We start from the raw sequence: 27,661 nt of genomic DNA on the forward strand, positions 1-27,661 counted from the left end.
CTTTAAATTACAGATCAGTCAAAAACTCCTCCCAACTTATTCATACAGTACAGGACACAGGCAAAGTATTCATAGATCCTTTGATGTCCCCAAGCAATGAATTATAAGGACGAGAAAAACTGTGCAAAGAAATTGTGTCAACAGGCCCAACAACAAGAAGGGTCAACAGAACAAACTTTAAAGTAGAGCTTCAAGAACCTTGCAGCCAAAAGATGCATCTGCAGAAGACTGGACATCCACCTGGTAGAACTTTGAAAAGTATTAACAGAGGGCCAGGTGGTGAGCTTACACAGAGGCCTGGTGCAGAAATGCCCAAGAAATTCCCACCTATTTGGTGAAACAGAGTGAAGCTGTAGATTTGAGGTAGACTCTAAGGACTGACTGCGTCCAGACAATGAAGAGAGATTTTCTTCGGAAGCTGTGAGGCTGGGAAGAAGGATGACAGAATTGTGGTCATTGAGGTGGAAGACGGATACCATCTAGGGAAGAAAGGATAGTCTTAGAGCCCATTCAGACTAGTGCGACACGACTTTGGGGGGCGACCTGTGAAGTCGCGTGCACCGCGACTTCGGCGTGACTTGCAGAGACTTCACATAATGGAAGTCTATGCAAGTCGCCTCCAGGTCGCCCCAAAGTAGTACAGGACCCTTTTTCTAAGTCGGACCGACTTGTGTCGCTCCTATTAGAATGGGTCCTGTGCTAATCAATGGACCGCGACCGAGTGCGACTTGTCAGGCTGACAAGTCACGCTAATGTGAATGGGCTCTTAGCCTTAAGACAACCCTGTCTTCGTGAAATATGAGGAAAGGCTCCATAAAGGAGAGATCAGTCAACTCAGACACATCTGACAGATGTGATAGCAACCAAAAAGGCTACATTGCAGGTCAGGTCATCTAAAATAATATCCTTCCCTGAGTTCAAAAGGGGGTTTCTGCAGGGCAGAGAGAACCAAGGTAAAATTCCAAGGAAGCACAGGCTGCAGCAACTGGGTTTTAATGCAAGATACATATTGAATAAACAAGTCTTTACAAGGGAGAGTAAAGCCAGAGATCTTTGAAAGAGAATGGACAAGGCCAAGACCTGTCATTTGAGAGGGCTTAAGGCCAAGTTCTGGTCAATACATAAAATTGTATAAAGGTCAAAGTAATCTCTGGGATTGAAGCGCCTGTGTTCACACTAGGCAAAGGAGGATTTCCAGGACAAGGTTTTTCTCACCTTTAACAAGGAAGGAATAACAGATAGAGCCATGGCCTTGAGATAGCAGTTCTTGCCAGATCTTACTGTGTACCAGGATCTTTAGGTCCAGTTTGATGAAATTATAAATCAGTTTTCCTCTCTTACTCCATCTTTTTGGGCAGACAAGGCTTAAAGCGTTTGTTATCTCAACACTTCAAATTCCTGATGAGTGCCTGCTGTACCATGTACTTGTATAAGAAAGTATCCTGTTCTCTTTGTATCGCTTCCTTTATGTGAAATCCCTGGTGTTCCTGCCAGTCCCTCTGCTTTCCTATTAAAATCTGACCACAATAAGAAGGAGAGCACACCACGGTGAGCTCTCTAGATATGCTGAGGACTCTGTGTACTCTCCTCCAATGATCAGACTTGTCCCGACACGCCAACGCTGCACAGCCAGCCGTTGACTGGAAAGCTCTGTGTGCTGCTGCTTCTCCTCCCCTAGCTCTTATGTAGCTGAGAACAGAGGGAATGTGATCACTTTTTTAAAAAAAAAAGTATATATATATATATATATATATATATATATATATATATATATATATATATATATATATATATATATATATATATATATATATATATATATATTTTTTTTTTTTTTTTTTTACAAAAATGTTTGGCCTTTTATTTCTACTTTAAACTGAATGGGTTGTTTTACAAGGTGATCCTTCACAATCACTATAATTTGCACAGGAGGGAAAGCAGAGATGAACTAATATCTGTGACCAGGGAATTAGCAAGGCATCCAAGGCTAGGGCTTGAGGATCCCTGGTTCTGGCTACAAACAGAAAAAGTTTGTTGGATGTCCACAACTGGAGTCCCCCATTACTGACAAATCAGATTAAAAGATGTCTGGGTGAAGGGCCTATTCCCATTTGCTTGGAATGTGTCCAGGACCAGACCCAAATATTCCAGAAAAAAAGCTAAAGAGCAGATTATTTTTTATTTTATTTTTTTTTTAAATGGATTGCACAGGCAAAAGCCCACAGCATCTGAAATCTGTTGTGGATGTTTGATGACCACTGAACAGGAGTGGAGTCCCTCAGGAAAAGGTCATCTAGATCGCCTTTGACCTGGGTGCCTTGAGTCTTGAGAAGGGCAAGAAGAGATACTAGGACCTTTGTGAGTACTCTGGGAGCAGAGGATAGGCCAAAAGGCAGCATAACAAACTGAAAGTGATTGAAACTGCAAAAGGGTCAGAAAGCACTCATGAGGCAGATAAATGAGAACATATAGAACTCTATATTGGGCTGTTGATGGGCATACGGGATTGTTGATGGATTTTAAAACAGAGCATAGGAAAAATACCCCCATTGGGCTTTGGAACCATAAACAGGTTTGAATATACTGATTTAAACCTGCCTTGGGGAGGAATTGGCATAACTACTCTCTGGTGGTTCAGAGCATTCTGCAAATCTGACTGTCCTTAGACATTCTTTGCTAGATTTGAGAGAAGAAAGAGGTGATGGGGGTGATTATGTCCTATTTTATACCCCTATGAAACCACCAATTGAACCCACAGCCCAGGGACATCTATGACCCAGAGAGAGGCAAACTAACATATGTCCTCCTGCTCTTTAACCACTTTAAGACCGGAGGATTTTCCTGCTTAACGTCCAGACCACTTTTTTCAACTTGGCACTGCGCGACTTTAACTGACAATTGCGCGGTCATGCACTGCTGTACCCAAACAAAATTTACGTCCTTTTTTTCACACAAACAGAGCTTTCTTTTTGTGGTATTTGATCACCTCTGCGCTTTTTATTTTTTGCGATATTAATAAAAAAAATAAAAAGCAAAAATTTTGCCAAAAATTTACATTTTCTACTTTGACAGTTAAAAAATATCCAATATATTCAATTTTTGTCATATATTTAGGCCAAAATGTATTTAGCTACATGTCTTTGACAAAAAAATTCTCAATGAGCGTATTTTTATTGGTTTGCACAAAAGTTATAGCGTCTACAAACTACAGTGCCTTGCAAAAGTATTCGTCCCCCTTGAACTTTTCGACCTTTTGCCACATTTCAGGCTTCAAACATAAAGATATAAAACTGTAATTTTTTTGTGAAGAATCAACAAGTGGGACACAATCATGAAGTGGAACGAAATTTATTGGATATTTAAAACTTTAACAAATAAAAAAAACTGAAAAATTGGGCGTGCAAAATTATTCAGCCCCCTTAAGTTAATACTTTGTAGCGCCACCTTTTGCTGCGATTACAGCTGTAAGTCGCTTGGGGTATGTCTCTATCAGTTTTGCACACCGAGAGACTGAAATTTTTGCCCATTCCTCCTTGCAAAACAGCTCGAGCTCAGTGAGGTTGGATGGAGAGCATTTGTGAACAGCAGTTTTCAGTTCTTTCCACAGATTCTCAATTGGATTCAGGTCTGGACTTTGACTTGGCCATTCTAAACACCTGGATATATTTATTTGTGAACCATTCCATTGTAGATTTTGCTTTATGTTTTGGATCATTGTCTTGTTGCAAGACAAATCTCCATCCCAGTCTCAGGTCTTTTGCAGACTCCATCAGGTTTTCTTCCAGAATGGTCCTGCATTTGGCTCCATCCATCTTCCCATCAATTTTAACCATCTTCCCTGTCCCTGCTGAAGAAAAGCAGGCCCAAACCATGATGCTGCCACCACCATGTTTGACAGTGGGAATGGTGTGTTCAGGGTGATGAGCTGTGTTGCTTTTACGCCAAACATAACGTTTTGCATTGTTGCCAAAAAGTTGGATTTTGGTTTCATCTGACTAGAGCACCTTCTTTCACATGTTTGGTGTGTCTCCCAGGTGGCTTGTGGCAAACTTTAAATTAAACTTTTTATGGATATCTTTAAGAAATGGCTTTCTTCTTGCCACTCTTCCATAAAGGCCAGATTTGTGCAGTATACGACTGATTGTTGTCATATGGACAGAGTATCCCACCTCAGCTGTAGATCTCTGCAGTTTATCCAGAGTGATCATGGGCCTCTAGGCTGCATCTCTGATCAGTCTTCTCCTTGTATGAGCTGAAAGTTTAGAGGGACAGCCAGGTCTTCGTAGATTTGCAGTGGTCTGATACTCCTTCCATTTCAATATTATCGCTTGCACAGTGCTCCTTGGGATGTTTAAAGCTTGGGAAATCTTTTTGTATCCAAATCCGGCTTTAAACTTCTCCACAACAGTATCTCGGACCTGCCTGGTGTGTTCCTTGTTCTTCATGATGCTCTCTGCGCTTTAAACGGACCTCTGAGACTATCACAGTGCAGGTGCATTTATACAGAGACTTGATTACACACAGGTGGATTCTATTTATCAGGATTAGTCATTTAGGTCAACATTGGATCATTCAGAGATCCTCACTGAACTTCTGGAGAGAGTTTGCAGCACTGAAAATAAAAGGGGCTGAATAATTTTGCACGGCCAATTTTTCATTTTTTTTTTATTTGTTAAAGTTTGAAATATCCAATAAATTTTGTTCCACTTCATGATTGTGTCCCACTTGTTGATTCGTCACAAAAAATTAGTTTTATATCTTTATGTTTGAAGCCTGAAATGTGGCAAAAGGTCGAAAAGTTCAAGGGGGCTGAATACTTTCGCAAGGCACTGTATGGAGTAAATACTGGAATTTACGCAGCTTTAATTTCTGACTGCCTATCTCAGTACAACCCCCCCCCCCCCCAAATTACCACTTTTTGGAAAGTAGACATCATAAGGAATGTAGTGAGAGGGATGTTGAGCTCATTGAATATTTCATTTTTTTGTCACAGGGGTTTGAAAAATGACAAAAAAAAAAAAAATTTTTTTTTTTTTTTTTTTACAAAACGTTGACATTGAAATGATATATTTCTCATGCATGCCATGGGCATATGTGTAATTACACCCAGAAATACATTCTGCTGCTTCTCCTGAGTACAGGGATACCACGTGTGAGACTTTTTGGGAGCCTAGCCGTGTACGGGACCCCGATTACCAATCACCATCTTCAGAATTTCAAAGGCCGTAAATTTCTCATTGCACGTTCTCACTGCCTATCACGGTTTCGGAGGCCCTGAAATGTCAAGATAGCACAAACCCCCCCCCCCCCCAAATTACCCAATTTTGGAAAGTAGACACCCCAAGCTATTGGCTGAGAGGCATGGCGAGTCCTTGGAATATTTTATATTTTGCCACAAGTTTTGGGAAAATTACATTTTTTTTAATTTTTTTTTTTAAACACAAAGTTATCACTAAAAGATAAATAGCTCACACATGACATGGGTATATGTTGAATGACACCCCAAAATAGATTCTGCTGCTTCTCCTGAGTACAGGGATACCACATGTTTGAGACTTTTTGGGAGCCTAGCTGTGAACGGACCCCGAAAACCAATCAACGCCTTTAGGTTTTCTAATGGCGTAAATTGTGCATTTCACCTCCGCACTACCTGTCACAGTTTCAGAGGCCCTGAAATTTCAAGATAGCACAAAACCCCCCCAAATGACCCCATTTTGCAAAGTAGACACTCCAAGCTATTTGCTGAGAGGCATTGGGAGTCCATGGAATATTTTATATTTTGCCACAAGTTCTGGGAATATTATTATTTATTTTTATTTTTTTACACATAGTTGTCACTAAATGATATATTCTCACACATGCCATGGGTATATTTGAAATGACACCCCAAAATACATTCTGCTGCTTCTCCCGAGTATGGGGATACCCCATGTGTGAGACTTTCTTGCAGCCTAGCCGAGTACAGGACCCCGAAAACCAATCGCCACCTTCAGGCTTTCCAAGTGCGTAAATTGTTGATTTCACTCCTTACTACCTGTCACAGTTTTGAAGGCTATGACATGCCAATTTCGCAAAGTAGACACTCCAAGCCATTTGCAGAGAGGCATGTTGAGTGTTTTGCAGATCTCACTTTTTGTCACAAAGTTTTGGAAATTGAAAAAAAAAAAAAAAGGAGGAAAAAAAATGCATTTTCCTTTTTTTTTTTTTCTTCATTTTCCAAAATAAATGAGAGCTGCAAAATACTCACCATGCATCTTAGCAAATACCGTGGGGTGTCTACTTTGAAAAATGGGGTCATTTGGGGGGGTTTGTGCTATCTTGGCATTTCGTAGCCTTCAAAACTGTGATAGGTAGTAAGGAGTGAATTCAACAATTTACTCCCTTAGAAAGTCTGAAGGTGGGGATAGGTTTTTGGGGTCCCGTACACAGCTAGGCTCCCAAAAAGTCTCACACATGTGGTATCCCTGTACTCAGGAGAAGCAGCAGAATGTATTTTGGGGTGTCATTGCACATATACCCATGGCATGTGTGAGCAATATATCATTCAGTGACAACTTTGTGTAAAAAAAAAAAAAATTGTCAACTTCCCGAAACTTAGGGCAAAATATAAAATACTCCATGGACTCACCATGCCTCTCAGCAAATAGCTTTGGGTGTCTACTTGCCAAAAAGGGGTCATTTGGGAGGTGTTTGTGCTGTCCTGGCATTTTATGCTCAATCTTAGCCACACATCACCCACTCTTCTAACCACTTGAAGACCAAGCCTTTTCTGTGACTTTTTGTTTACATGAAAAAATATATATTTTTTTACTAGAAAATTACTTTGAACCCCCAAACATTACCTATTATTTTTTTAAGCAGAGGCCCTACAGAACAAAATGGTGGATGTTGCAAATTTTTTTCATGTCACGGTATTTGCGCACAGATTTTCCAAACGCAATTTTTGCAGAAAAAAAAACTTTTTTTATATTTAATGAAGAAATACACTATATAATTCCTAATTGTTGGGTAACATTTAAAAACGGAATTTTTGTAAAATCTTACCTGTAAAATTCCTTTCTCTGAGTCCTCCGACAGTCGCCGCCTCTTCATATTCGTCACATATGGGGTATTAGACTTTGCTCCGAAGGAGTAGCTAGGCAACAGAATATGTTAACAATAAAGCTTTAACATATCCCACCCTCAAGGGGTGGTCCCCTCAGTCAATACCCTCCTACTTCCTGCAGCCATATCTCAGTTTTAGTGGAATAGCAGTAGAGTATACATTCAAACCCCAAAAGAGGGGCGGGGGCGGCGACTGTCGGAGGACTCAGAGAAAGGAATTTTACAGGTAAGATTTTACAAAAATTCCGTTTTCTCTTACGTCCTCCGACAGTCGCCGCCTCTTCATATTCGTCACATATGGGGACGTCCCAAAGCAGTGCAAACATGAGGGGTGGGAAACGCATCCGCGCCGAAAGGCAACGCAGTCTCCACATCAAAGAAAGGAACCTTACCAAAGGAAGGAAACCAGCTGGGCAACAGCAAAAATAAGTGCTCAACAGGAGCAACAACCCAGGAAAAGACAAAAAAAAAACCAGGGGATACAAAAAACTATCCCAACAGCCAGGAGTCCCCAACAAGGGACCCTATGGAACAGCCGCACTAAGAACCTTGCGGCCAAAGGAAGCATCCGCCGATGCCTGAACATCTACTTTGTAGAATTTTGTGAAAGTGTGTACGGTCGACCAAGTCGCCGCCTTACACACCTGGGCTACAGAAGCCCCATGACGGCAGGCCCAAGACGTACTCAGTGATCTAGTAGAGTGCGCCTTCACAGGCACAGGGGGAACCTTCCCCTGCAAGGCATAGGCCTGTTCAATGGTCTGCCTGATCCATTTGGCAATGGTAGAGGCGGAAGCCGCCATGCCCTTCCGAGGACCCTCTGGAAGAACAAACAAGGAGTCAGTCTTACGAAAAGACTCAGTCGATTTAAGGTAAACCCTTATCGCCCGAACAACATCCAGAGAGTGCAATCTCACCTCCTTCGGATGTTTAGGCTCCGTGCACAACGAAGGCAAAACAATATCCTCGTTAAGATGGAATTCCGAAACTCGTTTCGGTAGAAAAGAAGGATTAGGTCGCAAGACCACCTTATCCAAATGAACAACCAGGTACGGAGACTTGCAGGACAAAGCCGCCAGTTCCGACACTCTGCGAGCCGAAGTGATCGCCACCAAAAAGGCGACCTTTTTGGACAACATAGACAACGAGATCTCCCTGATCTGTTCAAAAGGAGCACGTTGTAACACAGATAGAACTAGATTCAAGTCCCAAGGGGGCAAAGGATCCCTCCTAGGAGGAACCAGATGCCGCACACCCTGAATAAAAGTGCCAACCAAGGAGTTGGAAGCCACGGGACGTTGAAACAGAACGGCCAGCGCCGACACCTGACCCTTAATCGTAGCCAGCGCCAAACGCTGATCGACACCCGTCTGAAGGAAAGACAGCACACGGGAAACCGAGTACGTGCGGGGTGAAAACCCCCTGGACTCACACCAGGCAAAATAGGCCTTCCAAGTACGGTAATAAACCTTCCCCGAGGAAGACTTCCTCGCGTTGATCAAAGTATGAACGACCTCTGGAGAGAGACCCCTCTCCTTCAGGACCTCGGTCTCAACAGCCAGGCCGTCAAAGCCAGCGACTGTAAAGCAGGATGGTAAATCGGTCCTTGAGACAGTAGATCGTCTCGAAGAGGCAGACGCCAAGGAGCGTCGACCGCCAGATTCACGAGGTCTGCGTACCAGGACCGGCGAGGCCAGTCCGGTGCCACAAGAATCACCGTGCTGCGTTCCGAGTGCAACCTGCGAAGGAACCTGGACAGCAACTGAATCGGTGGAAACGCGTACATCAGCCTGTACTGATGCCACGGGGCCACTAACGCGTCCGACGCGTCTGCCCGAGGGTCGCGCGTCCTTGCCACGAACCTCTTCACCTTGTAGTTGAGGCGAGACGCGAACAGGTCCACATCTGGAAGACCCCACTTCGCGCACAACATCTGGAAGACAGCCGGGTGGAGAGACCATTCCCCCTGATCCAGGGTCTGGCGACTCAGATAGTCCGCCTGCCAGTTCTCCACTCCCGGAATGTGAACCGCCGTTATCGCCGGGACATGAGTCTCGGCCCAAGACAGAATGTCGGCCACTTCTCGAGCCGCTCGGGCACTCCTGGTGCCCCCTTGGTGGTTGATGTAGGCCACCGCCGTGGCATTGTCCGTCTGCACCCGAACCGGGCAGCCCTGCAGCCGGTCCGTCCAGCGATGAAGACAGAGCCTTATCGCACGCAATTCCAGAATGTTGATCGGAAGGGAAGACTCCCCCTCCGACCAGGTCCCCTGGGCGGACAGAACGCCCAGAACACCACCCCAGCCCGACAGGCTGGCATCCGTGGTGATTATCGTCCACGAGATCGGACGAAACGACTTGCCCCCGGACACCAACGGGGACTGGAGCCACCACAGAAGGTTTTCCCTGGTGCGATGACTCAACGAGATTTGAAGATCCAGAGATTGAGGTCGCCCGTCCCACCTGGACAGGATCTCCGCTTGGAGACCCCGCGTGTGAAACTGCGCGAAAGGAATCGCCTCGAAGGCCGAGACCATCAATCCCAGACATCTCATACCCGTCCGCAGAGACGAGTGTGGAACATCCCTGAGGGACCTGACTTCCTCCTGAAGAGTCCTGAGTTTGTCTTCCGGCAGGAAGACCTTCGCCTGCACCGAGTCCAGTATCATTCCCAGATAGGGGAGACGAACCGACGGACTCAGTGTCGACTTTGGAACATTTATCGTCCAACCGAACTCCTGCAGAGTTTGCATTGTGACAGACAGGTCCTTCTCCAGACCCTGTCTGGTCGCAGACCGAACCAGAATGTCGTCCAGATACCCCAGGACAGAAATGCCCTGGGCTCTCAACAATGCCAGAACCGGTGCAAGCACCTTGGTGAAGACCCGCGGAGCCGAGGCGAGCCCAAAGGGCAACGCCACAAACTGGTAGTGATCCTCCGCAATGGCAAATCGAAGGTACTTCTGATGACCCTCGAATATGGGGATGTGAAGGTACGCATCCTTCAAATCGATGGAGGCCATGAATTCCCCCGGAACCAGGGCAGCCACCACCGAGCGCAGGGATTCCATGCGGAACTTGCGAACTCGCACAGAGCGGTTCAGAGCTTTCAAGTCCAGAATCGGACGAACCTTGCCCTCCTTCCTGGGCACGGTGAACAGATTGGAATAAAACCCCTGAAATCTGTCCCGATGAGGCACCGGAACCACCACTCCCTGAGCCCTCAGGTCCCGCACCGCCAGGTGCAGATCCCGCAGGCGCTCTGGAGACAGTTGAAGATTTGAGGGAAAAAATCTGCTCTCCGGCCGAGAGAGAAACTCGATCTTGTAACCAGATCGAACGATTTCCAGAACCCATCTGTCCCTCACACGGGCCAACCAGGGCTGAAGAAAACCGAGCAAGCGTCCCCCCACCCCAAAACTGGGTGAGGGCGCCCCTTCAGGCCGAACTGTTATGGGCCGCAGGTCCGGATTGACCGGACTTCTGTTTCCCAGACCAGGGCTTCTTCTGAGAGCCTTGGCCCTTGAACGGTTTGCCCTTGTAGTGCGGCCGAAAGGCACGAAAGGACCCCTGAGGGGGCCGAAAATGAGCATGCTTCTTCCCAGAAGCCCCCTTAGCCTTGGGGAAATGGGGCAAGAGAGTGCTCTTACCCCCGGTAATCCCCTTAATCAACACATCCAGGGACTCCCCAAAAAGGCGAGACCCATCATAAGGCAGATTGGCTAAGGTTTTACGTGAAGATTGGTCCACCGACCAACATTTCAACCAAACCAGGCGGCGAGACAACACCGCCACGCTGTGCACACGCGCGGCCAACGGAATCAGGTCCAGGTCCGCATCACACAGATACATGACACCCTGGTGGATCTGATCCACCATATCCAGGGTCGCCGCCGAGGCCGAATCGGCCACTAGGACGCGCCTAAGCATCTGCGTCCAACTTGCGATCGCCTGGGCCGCCATGAGAGAAGCAAACAGAGCCTTAAGCATAGAACCCGTAACAGAATAAGTATGACGGGCAAGAGACTCCAGTCTCCTATCCGTGGCATCACGGAAAACAGGGGATCCCTCTGCAGGGATCGCAGTGGCTTTGTTCAAAACCGCAATAGCATGATCCACTGGCGGAGGCACACACCACCGTTCATCAGTGGCAGGCGAGAAAGGATAACGCAGCTTAAATTTACTTGGTACCGCAAAAGGCTTGCGCAAATCGCGCCATTGGTCCTTAACAGCGCGCTGAAAATCAGCATTGCAGGGAAAAACCTGCGGCGTCCTGCGTTTTCTCTGCGTCCCATAAGCCGCCAAGGCAGCTGGGGGACACACCTCGTCCTGCAAACGTAGCGTCTGCTTAATGGAAGCAATCAACTCATCCATGATTGCAAGCTCTTCAGGCGAGCCAGGGGGAGAATTATCAACCCCCTCAACTTCAGCCTCTACCTCAGACCCCACTAGATCAAGAGAGGAGCGGGACCCCGATAGGGGGGTCCCCGCCAGAACAGCCCCATCACCTTCACCCTCAGAATCAGAGGACAGAGCAACTCTGGGCCGTTTAGTAGATTGAGCAGCCACCAGCATTTGCACCTGTGCAGCAAGGCCAGCCACAATAGTGGCTAAATCCCCCCCTGGGGGGGAAACAGCGGTCCCCTGGCTTTCCACCAATACTGTGGGAAACTTGCCCTCCTGAGAATCCATTGCCCCTGTATGCCAGACAACCAAGGGTTAACTGCCCCCTTACAGCAAGCGCGGCAAGCGCAGCCCACCGCACCACACTCAGGCACAATGAGACCCCCACAGGGAATATACAGACTGAATACAGGCAATGGAACACAGGAATAGAAGGATAAAACCTGAGGAGACTCCGCTGCTGCTGCTGCCTCGATCGGTGCTTCCAGGAGAGAGGAAGTGATGCTGCCAGGGCGCTCTATGTAAGCCTATGGAGGCTACAAGAAAATGGCCGCCGTGCATGTAAACCATGCGGCCGGAGCGGGCGCCGGTAAAATGGCGTCGTTTGGCGCCGAAATCGCCGCTCCACAGTGCATAAAATCACACACAATATTATCCCATTATATGGATACATGTTAGATCGCCGCAGCGATCGCTGTATATGCCCCAACATGCCATTAAAAACATGCCCCACAGCACACAGCTCCTCACACTGCCCAGCCTGACATACTCAGTGTCATACAGCTCCCCCCCCCCCCTTGCAGCCCACAGCATGCAGCCGAGAGATAGGGAGACAAGCAGTGTGATTAAAGGCAGGTTACACAGTCCCAGACTGAGACCCCCCCCAGACAGACAGGTCCCCACATAGATACACTTACCTCACATGGCGTGGGGAACCCGCACAGGCGAACAAGCCGCTGCACATGAGGCAGGGAGAGTCGCAATTCAAGACGCACACAATGGCGGTTCAGAAACCGCACAGCGTCCGGTGAGGTAGCCACCTCACCAATCATCCCTGCACCGAACAGGGATGGGTCGTTCACTGTGCCAGGAGCGTTACCTGGCTGAACGCTCGATGGCAGACTGGGAAGCCACTGACCCACGCCCTGCGACCAGGGGGATCAGCCCGAGACCCAGTCCGCATGATCCTCTTCGTCCGAAGAACTAACTAATGCTGACAAAAATAACAGCTAAGTAAAGGTAGAGAGAAAACTCAAACAAAATATCAAAAAGAAGAAAGAGTCTGGGACAAAAAGTCCCAGCACAGAGAGAGCCAGCCACTCCTGACAAGCTAGACATTAAAACTGAGATATGGTTGCAGGAAGTAGGAGGGTATTGACTGAGGGGACCACCCCTTGAGGGTGGGATATGTTAAAGCTTTATTGTTAACATATTCTGTTGCCTAGCTACTCCTTCGGAGCAAAGTCTAATACCCCATATGTGACGAATATGAAGAGGCGGCGACTGTCGGAGGACGTAAGAGAAAGATGAACTTATGCCGAGTACATAGACACCAAACAGGACATGCTTTAAAAATTGTGCACGCCCGTGCAGCGGCAACAAACTACGTATGGTTTTTAAAGCCTTTAAAAAAGTCTTTACAGGTTACCACTTTGGACTTACACTTCTACTGCAAGAATTTCTACCCTTAACTTGGCGTTCACGGCGATACCTCACATGCATGCTGCAATTGTGGTTTACATATGACACTAGACCAACGCTTGCGTGCGCCTTTGCACGCAAGCAAGGGGGGACAGGGGGGCTTGATTTTTTTTTTTGCTTTTTTGTGTTATTTTGACACCTTTACTTTCATTTTTTTTTGTTAATCATTTTTATTGTTATCACAGTGAATTTAAATATCCCCTATGATAGCAATCTGTAGTGACAGGTACTCCTTTTTTAAAAAATTGGGGTCTTTTAGACTCTAGATCTCTCCTCTGACCTATCACACCAAAATTGGTGTGATAAAATGCTTTCCCAATGGCGCTGATTATTTCTGGCGAAACAGAAGTCATGAAATGCTTGCAGCTTCCGGTATCTTAGGCCACAGAGATGATTGGAGCCATTCTCATCTCCAATCAGCTCTATGGTTAGATAATTGAACCACCGGCTGCACTCTCGGGTTAATCGGTGGGACAGGAGAGTCCCCTCCCACTGCTTGTAAAAGCAGTCAGTCTAGCGGCCAATTATCCGCTAGGATTGCTTTTAGATGCAAGTCGACCGCTGGCTGTAAAAAACGATACCAAGATGATGCCTAAATCTTCGGGCATCATCCTAGTATAACCACTCAAAGTCCAGCAATGTACCAGTACATTGCTGGTCCTTGTTTGGCATATAGTGTAGGTTTTTTTTTTTTCATGCAGCCTGTAGGCTGAACGAAAAAAAGAGAAGAGAACCTAACAGAAATCTCCGCAGGAAAATTGTGTAGTATACGCACCATTAACCGCCCAAGCATCCAAACCCACTTATTTAATGGCGGGTATACATGACAAGCAGGCTCTCTCCCCCGGACTCAGTGGGGCATTTACTAGCCATTGGGGGAAGTCCCGGCGATTAGATCGCACGGTGCCACAAGCGCCAATTTGTAATTGAAAGAGGTGTCTAAAAAGTGGCACGCTCGAATAAAAATTGGCCACGTACAAGTGGTACCCCTTTCCGAATAAGGGTGACACCAAGTCCCAAACTACCTTACCGCTGCTCCCTAAGTAGTCTGCGCAGTCGGGGGGCTCCACAGTGCTATCTTTTCCCTCAGACACGGAAACTAACTGTATAGCCTGTGGCCCTGCCACACAGCTTATACGGTTTGACCCCGTATCTGGCACGCTTCTTGGGGAGATACTGTTTGATAGCAAGGCGGCCAGTAAACTTTATCAGGGACTAGTCAACGCAGACATCTTGTTCGGGGGTAAACAAGGCTGCAAACCGCGGATTGAAGTGGTCTACGAGGGGCCGGATTTTGTGGAGCCGGTCATATTCAGGGTCTCCCTGAGGACGAGTTGTCGTTGAAATGCATGAACCAAAATATTTGTTCGCATCGAGCCCTGGACATAGCAGTAGAGAACACGCGCATTTGGTGAATTGGGTCAGTAGACCAATATAACCGCAATTGACTCTTTTGTAATGCCCATGTTGAAGGATAGGCCCAGAAAGGTCTTAAATTCGGAAACCGTTATAGGATTCCACCTGAATTCTCTGGCAAGGGCCGAATTTGGATTGGCGGTAATAAATTGACGAGCATACAAATTACTTTGATCCACAATAGATCTGTAAAGATCTTCAGTGAAAAACAGCTCAAAAAAATTAAGGGGATTAAAACCAGCTGTTTCCACTTGAATTCCAGGTTGGGCAGTGAATGGGGGGGGGGGGGGGGAGTACGGGCGCTGTAGAATCGGGCTGCCAATTAGGATATGCCAGCGCTTCAGGGAGGGCACTATGGGCCTGTCTTTGAATATGCGGTGGCTGTGGGCCACTACTCGTGCTAGCCACCGCACCAGCTTCAACTGCACTTATGGGACTCGCCACGTCGCCAAGTGTTGCGGCAGTGCTGGTTGTTCTAGGTCCAGGGTTTACTAGGCCGCTCATGCTGTCCAGATCACAAGAACTGTGAGCGGCACTAGTACTGGCACTCTGCTGCATACGAGAAACATCCGGTTCTTGCATCTCAGCAACTGCAGAATGGGGTCGGGTACGCCTGACCTTAGCAGGGACCCATCCGTCATCGGAGCCATTTGTCAGGGAGCCGCTGTTCTCTAAAGGTTCGTATACGGACCCTGATTCTGCCAGTGAGGCTTCCCCATCACTCTCATCTGACATGGTCAGTATACTGTAGGCCTCTGCACTACTGTACCACCGTTTGGACATTTTATCAACTAAATTTAAAAAAGGTACAGTAGTGTGACTAACAGGTAAAAAAAGCACCTGGTTGTCAAGGACTATTTGGTCGCTACAAAAAAAACTGCTAGTGCTAGCAGAGATCAGGCCTGACTTTGCAAACAGAGCGGTTTTTTGTGATTTGTGTTTTTTGGAAGTGACAGTAATCTATTGATTACTGCACTTGCCTGAGTAGGGTGGGCTGGGCGGAGGGGCTAAACGCAGGTGCTGGCAGGAATCAGTGCTGATCATGCAAACACCGCATTTTGGGAACACTAAACTATGGGGACGCTAGTATAGTTCTGATCAGATCAGATATTGATCTGTTCAAACACTATACTAGTAATGGAGGTGTGTGTGTGTGTGTGTGTTAGTGTAATTGACTCTGAATTGATGCTAAATAACAGTGGTGTGGTGGGACCCTGACGCTAACTAGCCTAACTAGCGTCACCCGTGACACTAATACAGTGATTGGTAATCACTGTATATAGTGAACACTGTGACAGGGCAGTGAAGGGGTTAATTGGGGGAGATCAAGGGGTTAAACTTTAGGGGCTAGATGGCGGGTGGCCTAAACCTATTTGGGCCTAGCGCAAGCACGATTTAGGGTCACAAGTGACACCAAATACAGTGATCAGTAAAAGATCTGCATACCACTGTATATAGTGTACACTGTGAGGGGTTTGGGGGGTGATCAAGGGGTTAATAAGGGGTTAAATGTGTACCTATGTGTGTTAGTGTCAGTGTAGTGTTGGTGGAACTCCCGTTTAGCTATCTCTCCTTCTCCTGGAACCGAAAGTGCTCCAGGAGGGAAAATTACATCACTTCCCCTGCCTGTGTTTACATTACACAGGCAGGGGACACAATGCCTTTGGCCAGAACCGATCACCAGATTCAGACCAAAAATCATTGGTCTGCATCTGGTGACTGATCGGTTCTGAGCCAAATCAGACCAGGATCGGCTCGCAGGGCGCACGCGAGCCGTGAATGCGCCCGACGTAGGTCTACGTTCCTGGACCTAGCCGAGCCGCTCATCTGCAGTAGCAGCAACGTGAGCGGTCGGGAAGTGGTTAACAGACAATTGTGCGGTCGTGCGACGCTCTACCCAAATTAAATTTACTTTCTTTTTTTTCCCCCACAAATAGAGCTTTCTTTTGGTGGTATTAGATCAGCTGTGCGATTTTTAATTTTTGAAACAAAAAAAAAAAAAAAAAAAAAAGGAGTACCCCACCAGAGACAGCTGATGAAACACCTCCGGATGAAGCGACCATTCCCCCTGGTCCAACGCCTGTCGACTGAGGTATTCCACTTAGGTATTTTCCACCCCTGGAATGTGTACAGCAGAGAGGGCTGGAAAGATTTGTTCTGCCCACCTTAAAAACCGGCTACTTTCTGAGCCACCAGGGCACTTCTTGTGCCCCCTTGGTGATTGACATAAGCCACGGCCGTGGCATTGTCAGATTGAATGCGTACCAGACACCAGTGACTACAAATTGCCCAATGATCCAGACAAAGTCTGATCGCTGGGGGTTCCAGTAAATTGATTGGCAGTCTGGACTCTTGGAAGAGTCCAGACCCCCTGAGCACAATCTGTGCCTAGGACACCTCCCCACCAGGACAGGCTGCCATCCATGGTGACAACCATCCAGTACAGGGGGAGAAAGGATTTTCCCTGTCAAAGTGCTAGAGTAGGGGGTCGGGAACCAAAGTGCTAGAGTAGGGGGTCGCGAGCCAGACCTGGCTCTTTTGATGGCTGCATCTGGCTCGCAGACAAATAGGGTCTCCTGCTAGGAGTATATTATTAGCCCCCAGTCCAGTCCATGCCTGCGGCCACACTGGTTGCTAGTATGCCGCTTGGCGTCTAACAACCAGTGATGTCACGTGACGTCAGCGTCGTCGTGTGACAGCGGGAGAGCGAGGGCAATGATCAAATTCTTCCTCCGCTCCTAAATATACTCCACCCACCACCGGCCACTTCCCTCTTCTCCAGGCAGCAGCGCGGGCTCAGCGTAAAGCCGAGGGAGGTCCTGAAGCGACAGGTCAGTCAGTCAGACTCGTCAGTGTAAATATTTTGCGTTCTGTGCTTCCCCTGTCTCAAGTAATTGCAAATAATCTTTCAGAAAGAGTATTTGCAATTACTAAGTTGAGACAGGGAAGCACAGAAAGCAAAAAATTATAGGCTAGCCTGCAATTTCTTTTTTATCTTTTATTAACAGTTTACAGAGGCTCCCAATACCCTCACTGAAGAAGTGCTGCGGGCCTGCAGCCGTATATACAGTGCAATTTTTTAATAACTTTTCCCCAGACATTGACATTTTGGCACATCCCCTTTGTTTGCGCTAAGGTTATTTCTTCCTTTCCATTGTCATGCCCTGCAAATCGCACTAGTATGAACAAGGGAAGTCAACTTTAATATTTCAGCTTAACCACTTCAGCCCTGGAAGGTTTTACCCCCTTAAATGACCAGGCTATTTTTTCGTCACTGCGTTACTTACTTAAATAAAGGTTCCCGACCCCTGAAATATAGTGTATTACATTTTAAAATATGTGGTGTTCGTGGCTCTCAAAAAGGTTCCTGACCCCTGTGCTAGAGAAAGAAGCCACCAGATCAGGGACCTTCTCGTACCCCGGCTCAACAGGATCAGACTGTCTAGAGAATGAGGAATCTTGTCCCATTCCACCAGGATCTTTTTGCAGGGACCTCGTAAGGAATGGTGCAAAAGGAAACCACCTCATAAAAAAGGTAGACATCATCAGGCCCGGCCCCCGCATGCAAGTCTGGAGGGATGACCATCTGTTGGACAGGAGGAGACGAATTGCAGCCTGCAATTTCTGAAGTTTGTCCAGAGGAAGGAGCACTCTGGCTAAGGCCGAGTCCAGAGTAAGGCCCCGATAGTCCAGCTTTGTGGACGGAACCAGGGCAGGCTTCTGAAAATTCAGAATCCAGTCGAACGCCCTCAGAGTTCATATTGTGATCTCCAGGTTTTCCACCAGAGCAGGAGATCGTCCTAGTAGTCAAGTACCGCAATCCCCCGCTGGCGTAGCAAAGCTAGAACGGGTTAAACACTTTTGTAAGGACCAGAGGGGCAGAGGTGAGACCAAAGGGTAAATGCCAAACTGGTAATGCTCCTCTCCCCACAGCAGAGGAAGCGCTGGTGACTGGCACATATTTGAATGTGAAGGTAAGCATCCTCGTTGTCGATAGAGGAGAGGAAATCCCCTGATGCAGGGATGCCACCACCATGCGAATGCACTCCATTCTGAACTTCTGCAACCACACAAAGCAGTTCAGAGCCTTGAGGTCCAGGATGGGACGCACTTTGCCTTCCTTCCTAGAAACTGTAAACAGGTTTGAGTAAAGACCCTGAAACTGTTCCAAAGTGAGAACCGGGAAAATCACCCCTTGATGTAACAGGTCTTGTACTGCCCCAAAAAGACCCTATAAGCGGTCCGGGACAGGCGCTAGTTGGAAGAAAAAACCTTGCCGGGGGACAAGAGCAAAACTCGATCTTGTAGCCAGACCTAATGACTTTGTGGACCCACTTATCTTGTACCAGGGAAGTCCATGGGTCCGGAAACCAGACGTCCCCCCACCCCCGATACGGTGAGGGCGCACCTTCATGCTGAAGGAGCCTTGTCCGCAGGTCTGGAGAAGTCCACTTTCGGTTTGCCAGACCAGGTTCGTTTGGATCCTCCAGAGAAAGCTTTTTGCTAGACCGTCACCCGAAAACCACCTCTACCTGGTACACAAAGGACTCCAGGACTGCGGTCAGTGCATCGATAGATGATTGGGACCCGGAGGGCCCCGCAGCCTCAGAGAGCGGATCAGGTGGGGAGATGTGCTCCAAAGACTCCATAATTCACCAGGGGGACACCACAAAAAGTGTAATACTGCAAGGGACAACCCACACCGCGCTGGCGGCAAAATCTGGTCGCCAGGCACAAGCACCTAGCGATCTTCAGCAGAGGGAGAGAAGCCCACCAGATTCACCTGCAGCCACCAACATAATCTGCACTCCACGCACGGAGATCAGGAAGTGAAAGGACCCAGGAGTCAGCAAGCACCAGGGGATCCTGGTGCTCTCCATCGAAATGGGGGGCTGTCAGCCAGGAGGAACGTTGCAACTCGAGCTGAGACCCAGTCATATGCGACCTCACGAGGCATTTAACTTGCAGACCAGCTCCCGTCCATTGGGTAGCTCAGAGCTGAGGTCTGCACGCGTGCGCTGGCCAAACGGGTGACCACTGGATCTAGATTATCCACCCTGTCACCCTGTCCGGCAGTTGATTATAGGTCTCACAGGAAAAAAAAAAAAAAAAAAACAACGAGGAGAAAAAAAATTTCTAATTTAAAAAGAAAAAATTGCCAGACATTATTTCTGCCTAGTTTCCTACTCCTGTAGGGGGGCCGTATAACCCAATGGTTATGAAGATCTGAAGTTGTGTCCGTCAATGAACGAAAGAGAAAGGTCTTATATCTCACTGGGACAGCAAGCTTTCTGTCCTATATTTCCCCCTCCTCTTTACCGCATATGTTTTTACAGAGATTGATTGCTTCTCTTACTTTGCAGACAACTTCCCAATATATTCATTCCCATTAACAAGCTATCATAAAAGCACAGAAAAATACCATCTCTGGTTATGCAGAGACCCTTTGAACCATTAACTACAAAGTAAGTTTATTGGATGTTTAACTTGACACACTCAGTAGTAATATGAAGTTGAGCTGTATATGTATATACCCTTCTAGATATGGAGGTGGTTATACTTATATACTGTCCCTCATTAATTTTTAGACAGAAGCTGTCTGGGACCCTTTGAAACATCTCGAGTCACCTCTCCCGCTTTTGTTGGGGATTTCCTGATAAAAACACATGAAAAAATGAATCCTATCAAGTGAGTCCCCATGCTGTCCCAATGGGCTGTATAGACATGATTACTCCCAAAGCATTTTCCTGATTAAATGATGCCTTTCACCCTTTCCTTTCTTTTTTGTTTATTTTCATACTAGGCAGTGATTTTTGTATGCGCTTTCTTTATTGTCCTCAGTGGTGAAAGAATTGACATTCAACTATAGATATTTCTCCCCCTCAAATTGGTAGACGTTTGATAGCAGGCAGTAACTTAAGCGCTCCTTGTACAACGAGTTTGATCTATGACTGCATCAATTGTGTGTTTTAAGATTTTTCTACATTGGTTTTAATCAGAATAACTCAATAAACATTGTTTTTTTTATACATATACAATCTTTTTTTGCCTGTTAAAATCCCACTTAGAGGTTTTGTTCTTTTCGTATAGTCATTGGGGATGTGGGCATTCCTAAGTTTTCCATAACAGACCTTCTATGTTGAATATATAATAACAACGCTACAATGATTTAACATAATTACATACACTAAATGAGAGACATCATAAATGCATTCAATAACAATCATGGATCCCTCTTTCTCTTTTTAATACATAAAAAAAACCTCTTCATATTGTCAGTACTGACTTAGTTTTATTATGCGCAATTACTATACAAATACTCTTCTTATAATTAACTTCTGAGTGTGTCTGTTCTAATAGTCACTGATGAAACAATTCAGATTATTGAATTTAAAGATCACAATGTGTCCTTACATTTTAAAACACTATCACAATACAATAGAGATCCTTTAGGTCTAAAATTTTGGGGGAATTAACTGTACCTATCCTACATGGAAGGGATCAAATAGAGTCAGAGAATTGTCCAAATGTGAAACAAAATGGATATATTTTGCCGACACTAACGCCTAGGGGAATGAACGTAGAACTTGATATAAATTGTTTTATCAGTGATTATTCGCTACAAAAACTGTAGCTGCTGACTTTTCAGAAACAACCACTCACCTGTCCCACAATCCAGCAGTCTGTTTGCCCCAGTAGGTCTCTCCATAGTCTTCGGTCCCCGGCATATTCACTATGGGGACCTGGCTGTGACAATTTTAAGCTTCACAGGCAGGTGCCCATTGCGCATGCGCGAGTCGCGTGGCGAATCGTGAATGGTGGATGCAGTCTTCTGGGACCCAACAGTGTCCCAGAAGACTGCAGGGGGAAGGGAGAGAGGAGAACTTGTTTCTGAGTGCCGCTGTCAAAATCAGGTACCTGCTCCCCAGCCCCTTAGTGCCAATTGTTCAAGAGGAGCGGGGGAACGAGTCCTTAAAGCGTAACTTTCCCTTTTGGGTGGAGTTCCGCTTGAACAAAGCATTATAGGACCCGTGTTTGTAAGTGCAGTTTTAAAGGGGAATGTTTTTAATAAAGCCAGCTTTAACGGGATTACGCTATGTGGAGTTTTTTTTCTTAGACTTAACCTCTTAAGGGAGCGGGACTCACGTTTGTTAACAACATGGTGATTCTTGCATGAAACAATATTAAAGCAATATGGAGGATACAAAGGATATTGTACACCAAGAGACTCTTTTGCACACACTCACAGGGAATTTGTATTAACATGTATGGCTGCCAACTGTGGGGACTTTGGACAGAGCGCCGCTATTAGTGTTTTGATTATTCTTAATGCTTTTTTATTTTGCAATACTTGATATATCAGTTACAATTTGGGAAAATATTTTATTAAAAAAAACACACACACCATATTTACATTTTAAAAATGAACACGTTTGCACACAATACTGCTATAAGAATAAATGGGGAGCGGGAAGGGCACTTTGTAGTCGATTACATGCTCGGCTCAATACAATGACATCATGCAAATAGGAAGCCTCACAGAGAAAAAATTGCAAATTTCAGTTTCTATGGTAACAAAGTAATCCAGAATAGGAGTGAAGTTGAATTTAAAAATGTGCCTGATTTAAGCAGTGTGGACGGTGGGGGAGCTTCACATCAAATACACTCATTAAATATATCAATGCTTCTCTGATCCTTGTGTTTTCTTCTTCTTGCTGCCACTGGCAAAGAACATAATCAGAACATTTATTTTCAGGACTGTGGATGCGGACAATATATGTAGCTAGGGACTGATGGGTAGAACAGGAAAATATTTAGTTATACATGACAGTAGCACAGATGGCCACACTATTAAATCTCTTCCTCATACATGATATGACAACTCTAACCGTTTACTGTAGTCTAGCACTCAAATGCTCTGCGTAAAGGTGATACATGTCACAGTATCTCATTAGCTCATTGGTATTCCACGTCTTTTCATGGGACAACTTCATTCATATTAGAGCAGCACTGATGAATATCCAATTTAACGCTGCATGGCCAGAGGTTTGCAGACGGTAATAAATGTAATTGAAAACTAGTACTGACACATACCCCTTCCGGAGGAAAGCGTTTGCATTGTTAGGCTGGAGCTCGAGGGACCTCTTCGCATCCAAAACAGCATCTGCATTAAACCAAAGCATTGAAAATTCAAACACAGCTCTGAATTGCACAGGGAAGATTCACCGACTGAAAATAATATCTGCAATAGAACGTGTACACATGCAGGTGCAGGCCAAATTTTACACTTGTGAAGCTCACCAATAAGGCATATAGTCAACCTTTTGTTGAAAAAAAAACTATTTACATATACAGTATCTCACAAAAGTGAGTACACCCCTCACATTTTTGTAAATATTTTATTATATCTTTTCATGTGACAACACTGAAGAAATTACACTATGTAAATTAGTGAGTGTACAGCTTGTATAAGAGTGTAAATTTGCTGTCCCCTCAAAACAACAACACACAGCAATTCATTTCTAAACTGCTGGCAATAAAAGTGAGTACACCCCTAGCTGAAATTTTCCAAATTGGGCCCAATTAGCCATTTTCCCTCCCCGATGTCATGTGAAAGAATTGTTGCGCTACATAAAGATGGTCTAGGGCTAGGCTATAGGAAGATTGCCAAGACCCTGAAACTGAGCTGCAGCACGGTGGTCAAAACCATACAGTTTAACAGGACAGGTTCCACTCAGAAAAGGCCACACCATGGTCGACCAAGAAGTTGAGTGTACATGTTCAGCGTCATATCCAGAGGCTGTCTTTGGGAAATAAGACGTACGAGTGCTGCCAGCATTGCTGCAGAGGTTGAAAGGGTGGGGGGTCAGCCTGTCAGTTCTCACCATATGCCGCACACTGCATCAAATTAGTCTGGATGACTGTCGTCCCAGAAGGAAGCATCTTCTAAAGACGATGCACAAGAAAGCCCGCAGTTTGCTGAAGACAAGCAGACTAAGGACAAGGATTACTGGAACCATGTCCTGTGGTCTGATGAGACCAAGATAAACTTATTTGGTTCAGATGGTGTCAAGCATGTGTGGCAGCAACCAGGTGAGGAGTACAAAGACAAGTGTGTCTTGGCTACAGTCAAGCATGGTAGGAGTGTCATAGTCAGTGCTGCCAGCACTGGGGAGCTACAGATCACTGAGGGAACCATGAATGCCAACATGTACATACTGTGACATACTGGAGCGGAGCATGATCCCCTCCCTTCAGAGACTGGGCCGCAGGGCAGTATCCCAACATGATAACCACCCCAAGCACATCTCCAAGATGACCACTGCCTTGCTAAAGAAGCTGAGGGTAACGGTGATGAACTGACCAAGCATGTCCACCAGCTCCGTGATATCGTCATGGAGGAGTGGAAGAGGACTCCAGTGGCAACCTGTAAAGCTCTGGTGAACTCCTAGCCAAGGAGGGTTAAGACAGTGCTGGGAAATAATGGTGGCTACACAAAATTTTGACACTTTGGGCATTTCCACTTAGGGTTCTACTCACTTTTGTTGCCAGCGGTTTAGACAATGACTGTGTTGAGTTATTTTGAGGGGGCAGAAAATGTACACTGTTATACAAGCTTTACACTCCCTACTTTATATTGTAGCAGAGTGTCATTTCTTCAGTGTTGTCACATGAAAAGATACAATAAAATATTTACAAAAACGTGAGGGGTGTACTCACTTTTGTGATACTGTATGTCGTCCTACATTAAAAAACTGAAAATGTGCATTTACTATTTTTTTTTTTATTGGAGCCTGCAGTGAATAGCAGGTACAATGCACATGTTCCTGCAGACTATTCCTCCAGCCCCAGGTCAGTACAGAGGTTACAGAGCGAAAGGAAGTAATCAATGGACTGTGAATGCAGTGATGTCACTGCACTGGTAGTCCATTGAGATCTACAAAGGCCTTTCAGTGGAAGATGGGATTTGTAGTATTCCATTCACAATTTGTAAATTGAGAGTTTTTGTCCCCATAGACTGCAATAGAATCACCTGAAAAGCACGACATAAACTTTTTTTCAAGCAGTTCTTCCTGCATTTGTTGCACGCTTTCTGCCTAAACAGCAGCTCTCTGTCCCCTTTTCAGCTGCACTCCATAACTTCTAGTTAAAAAATGCCTGACAAAAGCTGCAAAAACATGCAATTCTGCTCCAAAAACATGCTCAAAAACGCACTTGAAAACCTGACACTTTAATGTGAATGTAGCCCTAAAGAAAGTGTACCTTCATATGCAAACAAAGTTACTTTCAGTGAAACTGCATTTTAAAACAAAATCAATAGATCCAGACACAGGCAGCTGAAATACATGAAAATTTCAACTCTTCTGCCACAAGTCAATTTTAGCACTGCCCCTTTCCGATAAGCAATACAGTACTTATACAGGAAGAATTAACATCTTTATAAAAATTCCATTCCCTCTTTGTTATTACTACTACAGTGACATGCTGCAAAGCTATCCTTTGTATGTGTATTTTTTTTCAATCACATGTCTAGTTTGAATGTAAAATACATTTTTTGGAACACAATACAGGACACAGGAAGATTTAGAGATGAATGTTAGACACAGCTAACTTCAAGTGATTGGACACTGGCAAAAAAAGCTGCGGAGACCCACACATAACCCCTCCCACTCCTAGCAATCCTCAATTCTTTAGCAAGCACTGGAAGGACCATAAGTAGGAGAGGGTACCTTGTGCCCTGTACTGTATTCCAAGAAAATAATTTTATAGGCAGGTCAAAAACCCTATTTCATTGCAGATATAATACAGCAGGGGTCCGCAACCCCTGCGCCAAGGACCAGTACCAGTCCATGGCCTTTTAAGAACTGGGCCATGCAGAAATTCAAAACATGGGAACAGAGAGCTGCAGGAGCAGTGGTCCTTTGCTGGCTGTGGTAGGGGTTAGTGTGGTGTGTCATTCAGCCCATCACACAACTCCCATCCGACCTTACGTCCAAGAGACATAACAGTTTTGTACAAACTTTATATGAAGTGTACACTTCAATCATGGCAATGGCGATGCGCTGTGCATGGTCTTTCGAGTTGGCATTTAATTGCAGCATGTTGAAGCACAGTCAATTGTTTTCTGTGTCTCCTTTGTGGCAACAGATGTTTTACAATTCAGTAAAACGTCTGTCACCACACCACAAAACCAGCCCCTGGTGACAAAAAAGTTGGGGACCACTGAAGTACAGGAAACAATAGCATTGGCTGAGTCCTGAACATCCACCTGGTAAAATCTTGCAGATGTTTGAATCAAAGACCAGATGGTAGCCTTACAAATCTGCAATGTAGAAGCACCTTCCTCTACATGTACCTCTGAAATATTTGCAAGTACGTCCCTGAGGATCTTCGCTGGTGGAAGATATACCCAATCCAGGATCCTATCCAAGATGAGGCCCAGATACTACAAGCAGTGAGTCAGAGCAACTTTTTGGTGGTTGAGGGGGTTGTAACAGCTAAACCGTTCACTGAATCGCTGAAGACAGCATCTGAGCAGACCAGGCCCCCCTGAAGCAGGTAGTCCAGGTACCACACAACAAGGACACCCTGGGAGCATAGCCGGGCAAGAGCAGGGGTCAGGACCTTTGTGAAAACCAACAGAGCCATGGACAGTCCGAAAGGAATCACAGGAGCTGAAAAGTCATCCAGGTCAAAACGTAGAAGTGTTGGTGCAGGGGAAAAGAGGGGACACGCAAACAAGCATCCTTGATGTCCACCAAAGCCTCAAAGTCCCCTTGCTTAAGAGAAGTGATTACGGATTATGCCAATGCAAACTAGAATTCTTGGATCCACAGATATTTGTTGAGGCCCTTGAGATCTAGGGTTTCAAGACTGTAAACAAGTTAAAATAAAAACCTTGGAACCTCTTCCCTGTCAAAGACCCCCAAAGAAGAAAGCTGCCAATTGGCAACCTAAAGAGACCTTGCTCGCCGTGGGGTAGAGGGTAGAGTCAAAGGCAGAAAAGGAGGGCGTAGAAAGGAACTGAAACTCTAAAGTTGTAAAGTTAGTAAAAGACAGACTAATCCCAAAGCTTTGGAATGTTCTGAGACCAGACAGCGGCAAAGTTTGACAAACATGTCCCTACTAAGTGGGGGCATCTCATCACCACGTATAAAGGCTTGTGACCAGGCTTTGCCGGTTTGGACTTCCAAAGTTGTGATGGAACTGGCTTCTGAGACTGGGATTGGAGGTCAAGACCTGCAAGAGATGAAAGATAAACCTGGGCAGAGGATGGAAGACTTACGGTCAGAAGCTTTCAGCTGTTTACTAAGCAACATGGTGCTCTTACCCCAGTGCCTTCTTAAGAAATTGAGGTCTTCACCAAAAAAGACGTCCAGCAGCAAAGGAAATCTGCTTCAGGCGCTTCTTTGCACACAAGTCTGCCAACCAATACTCTAGCCACAAGAGTATACACATCTGGACAGATAAGAGACTCACTCTCAACGACTGATGCAATGGTCCACAGATATAAATTCTGGATCATGGGCCATGTGCTTGGTATACACTGCTTGTGTGTCAGGCACATCGCCATGGAGGCAAAAATGCCAGCTGCACTGCGGGCCCAACCAGGGAAACTGAGGCCTAGAAAAAAGGCCCTTTTTCTAAAAGCCTGGACATCCTCGCTCTGGACATAGTGGGATCAACCTCATGAACAGCCCACTTTTGGTATAGCAAGTCCTCTAACAAGTACTGCTGAGGGGAGTGTTTTGGAGGGACAACGCATTTTTAAGGATGAAGCCAGTCACCATATAGAACCTCCTCCACTAAGGAGTGAACAGTAAGGTGTTTGCTGGTTTGCATGTTTAAAGGAAACCCATGCTTGACACCTTAGGTCATGAAGGCTCCAGCAGGTCACTAGTGCATCTCAATAATTAGTACGGAGGTGGTACGTCAGAGTTTTTGTGGTAACCCAGGAGGCAGTGTCTCTTCCTAAGAGGAGATGAAACATCAGCCTTCCAAACCCCCATCCCCGCCCTCTATTTTGACTGCACTCT

The 27,661-nt window shown here is 45.9% G+C and overlaps 1 protein-coding gene across 1 annotated transcript in view; it reads right to left on the bottom strand.

The window, feature by feature from the left end:
- Positions 1-27,661, bottom strand: part of SUGT1 (SGT1 homolog, MIS12 kinetochore complex assembly cochaperone) — a 324,599-nt gene that overhangs the window by 254,305 nt on the left and 42,633 nt on the right. Inside the window, exon 5 of the mRNA XM_082245037.1 lies at positions 22,719-22,788. Coding sequence (XP_082101163.1) covers positions 22,719-22,788 — 70 coding nt within the window. The remainder of the gene's footprint in view (positions 1-22,718; positions 22,789-27,661) is intronic.

This window comes from Pelophylax lessonae (assembly GCF_965119305.1).
Source record: "Pelophylax lessonae genome assembly, chromosome: 2".
NCBI lineage: Eukaryota > Metazoa > Chordata > Amphibia > Anura > Ranidae > Pelophylax > Pelophylax lessonae.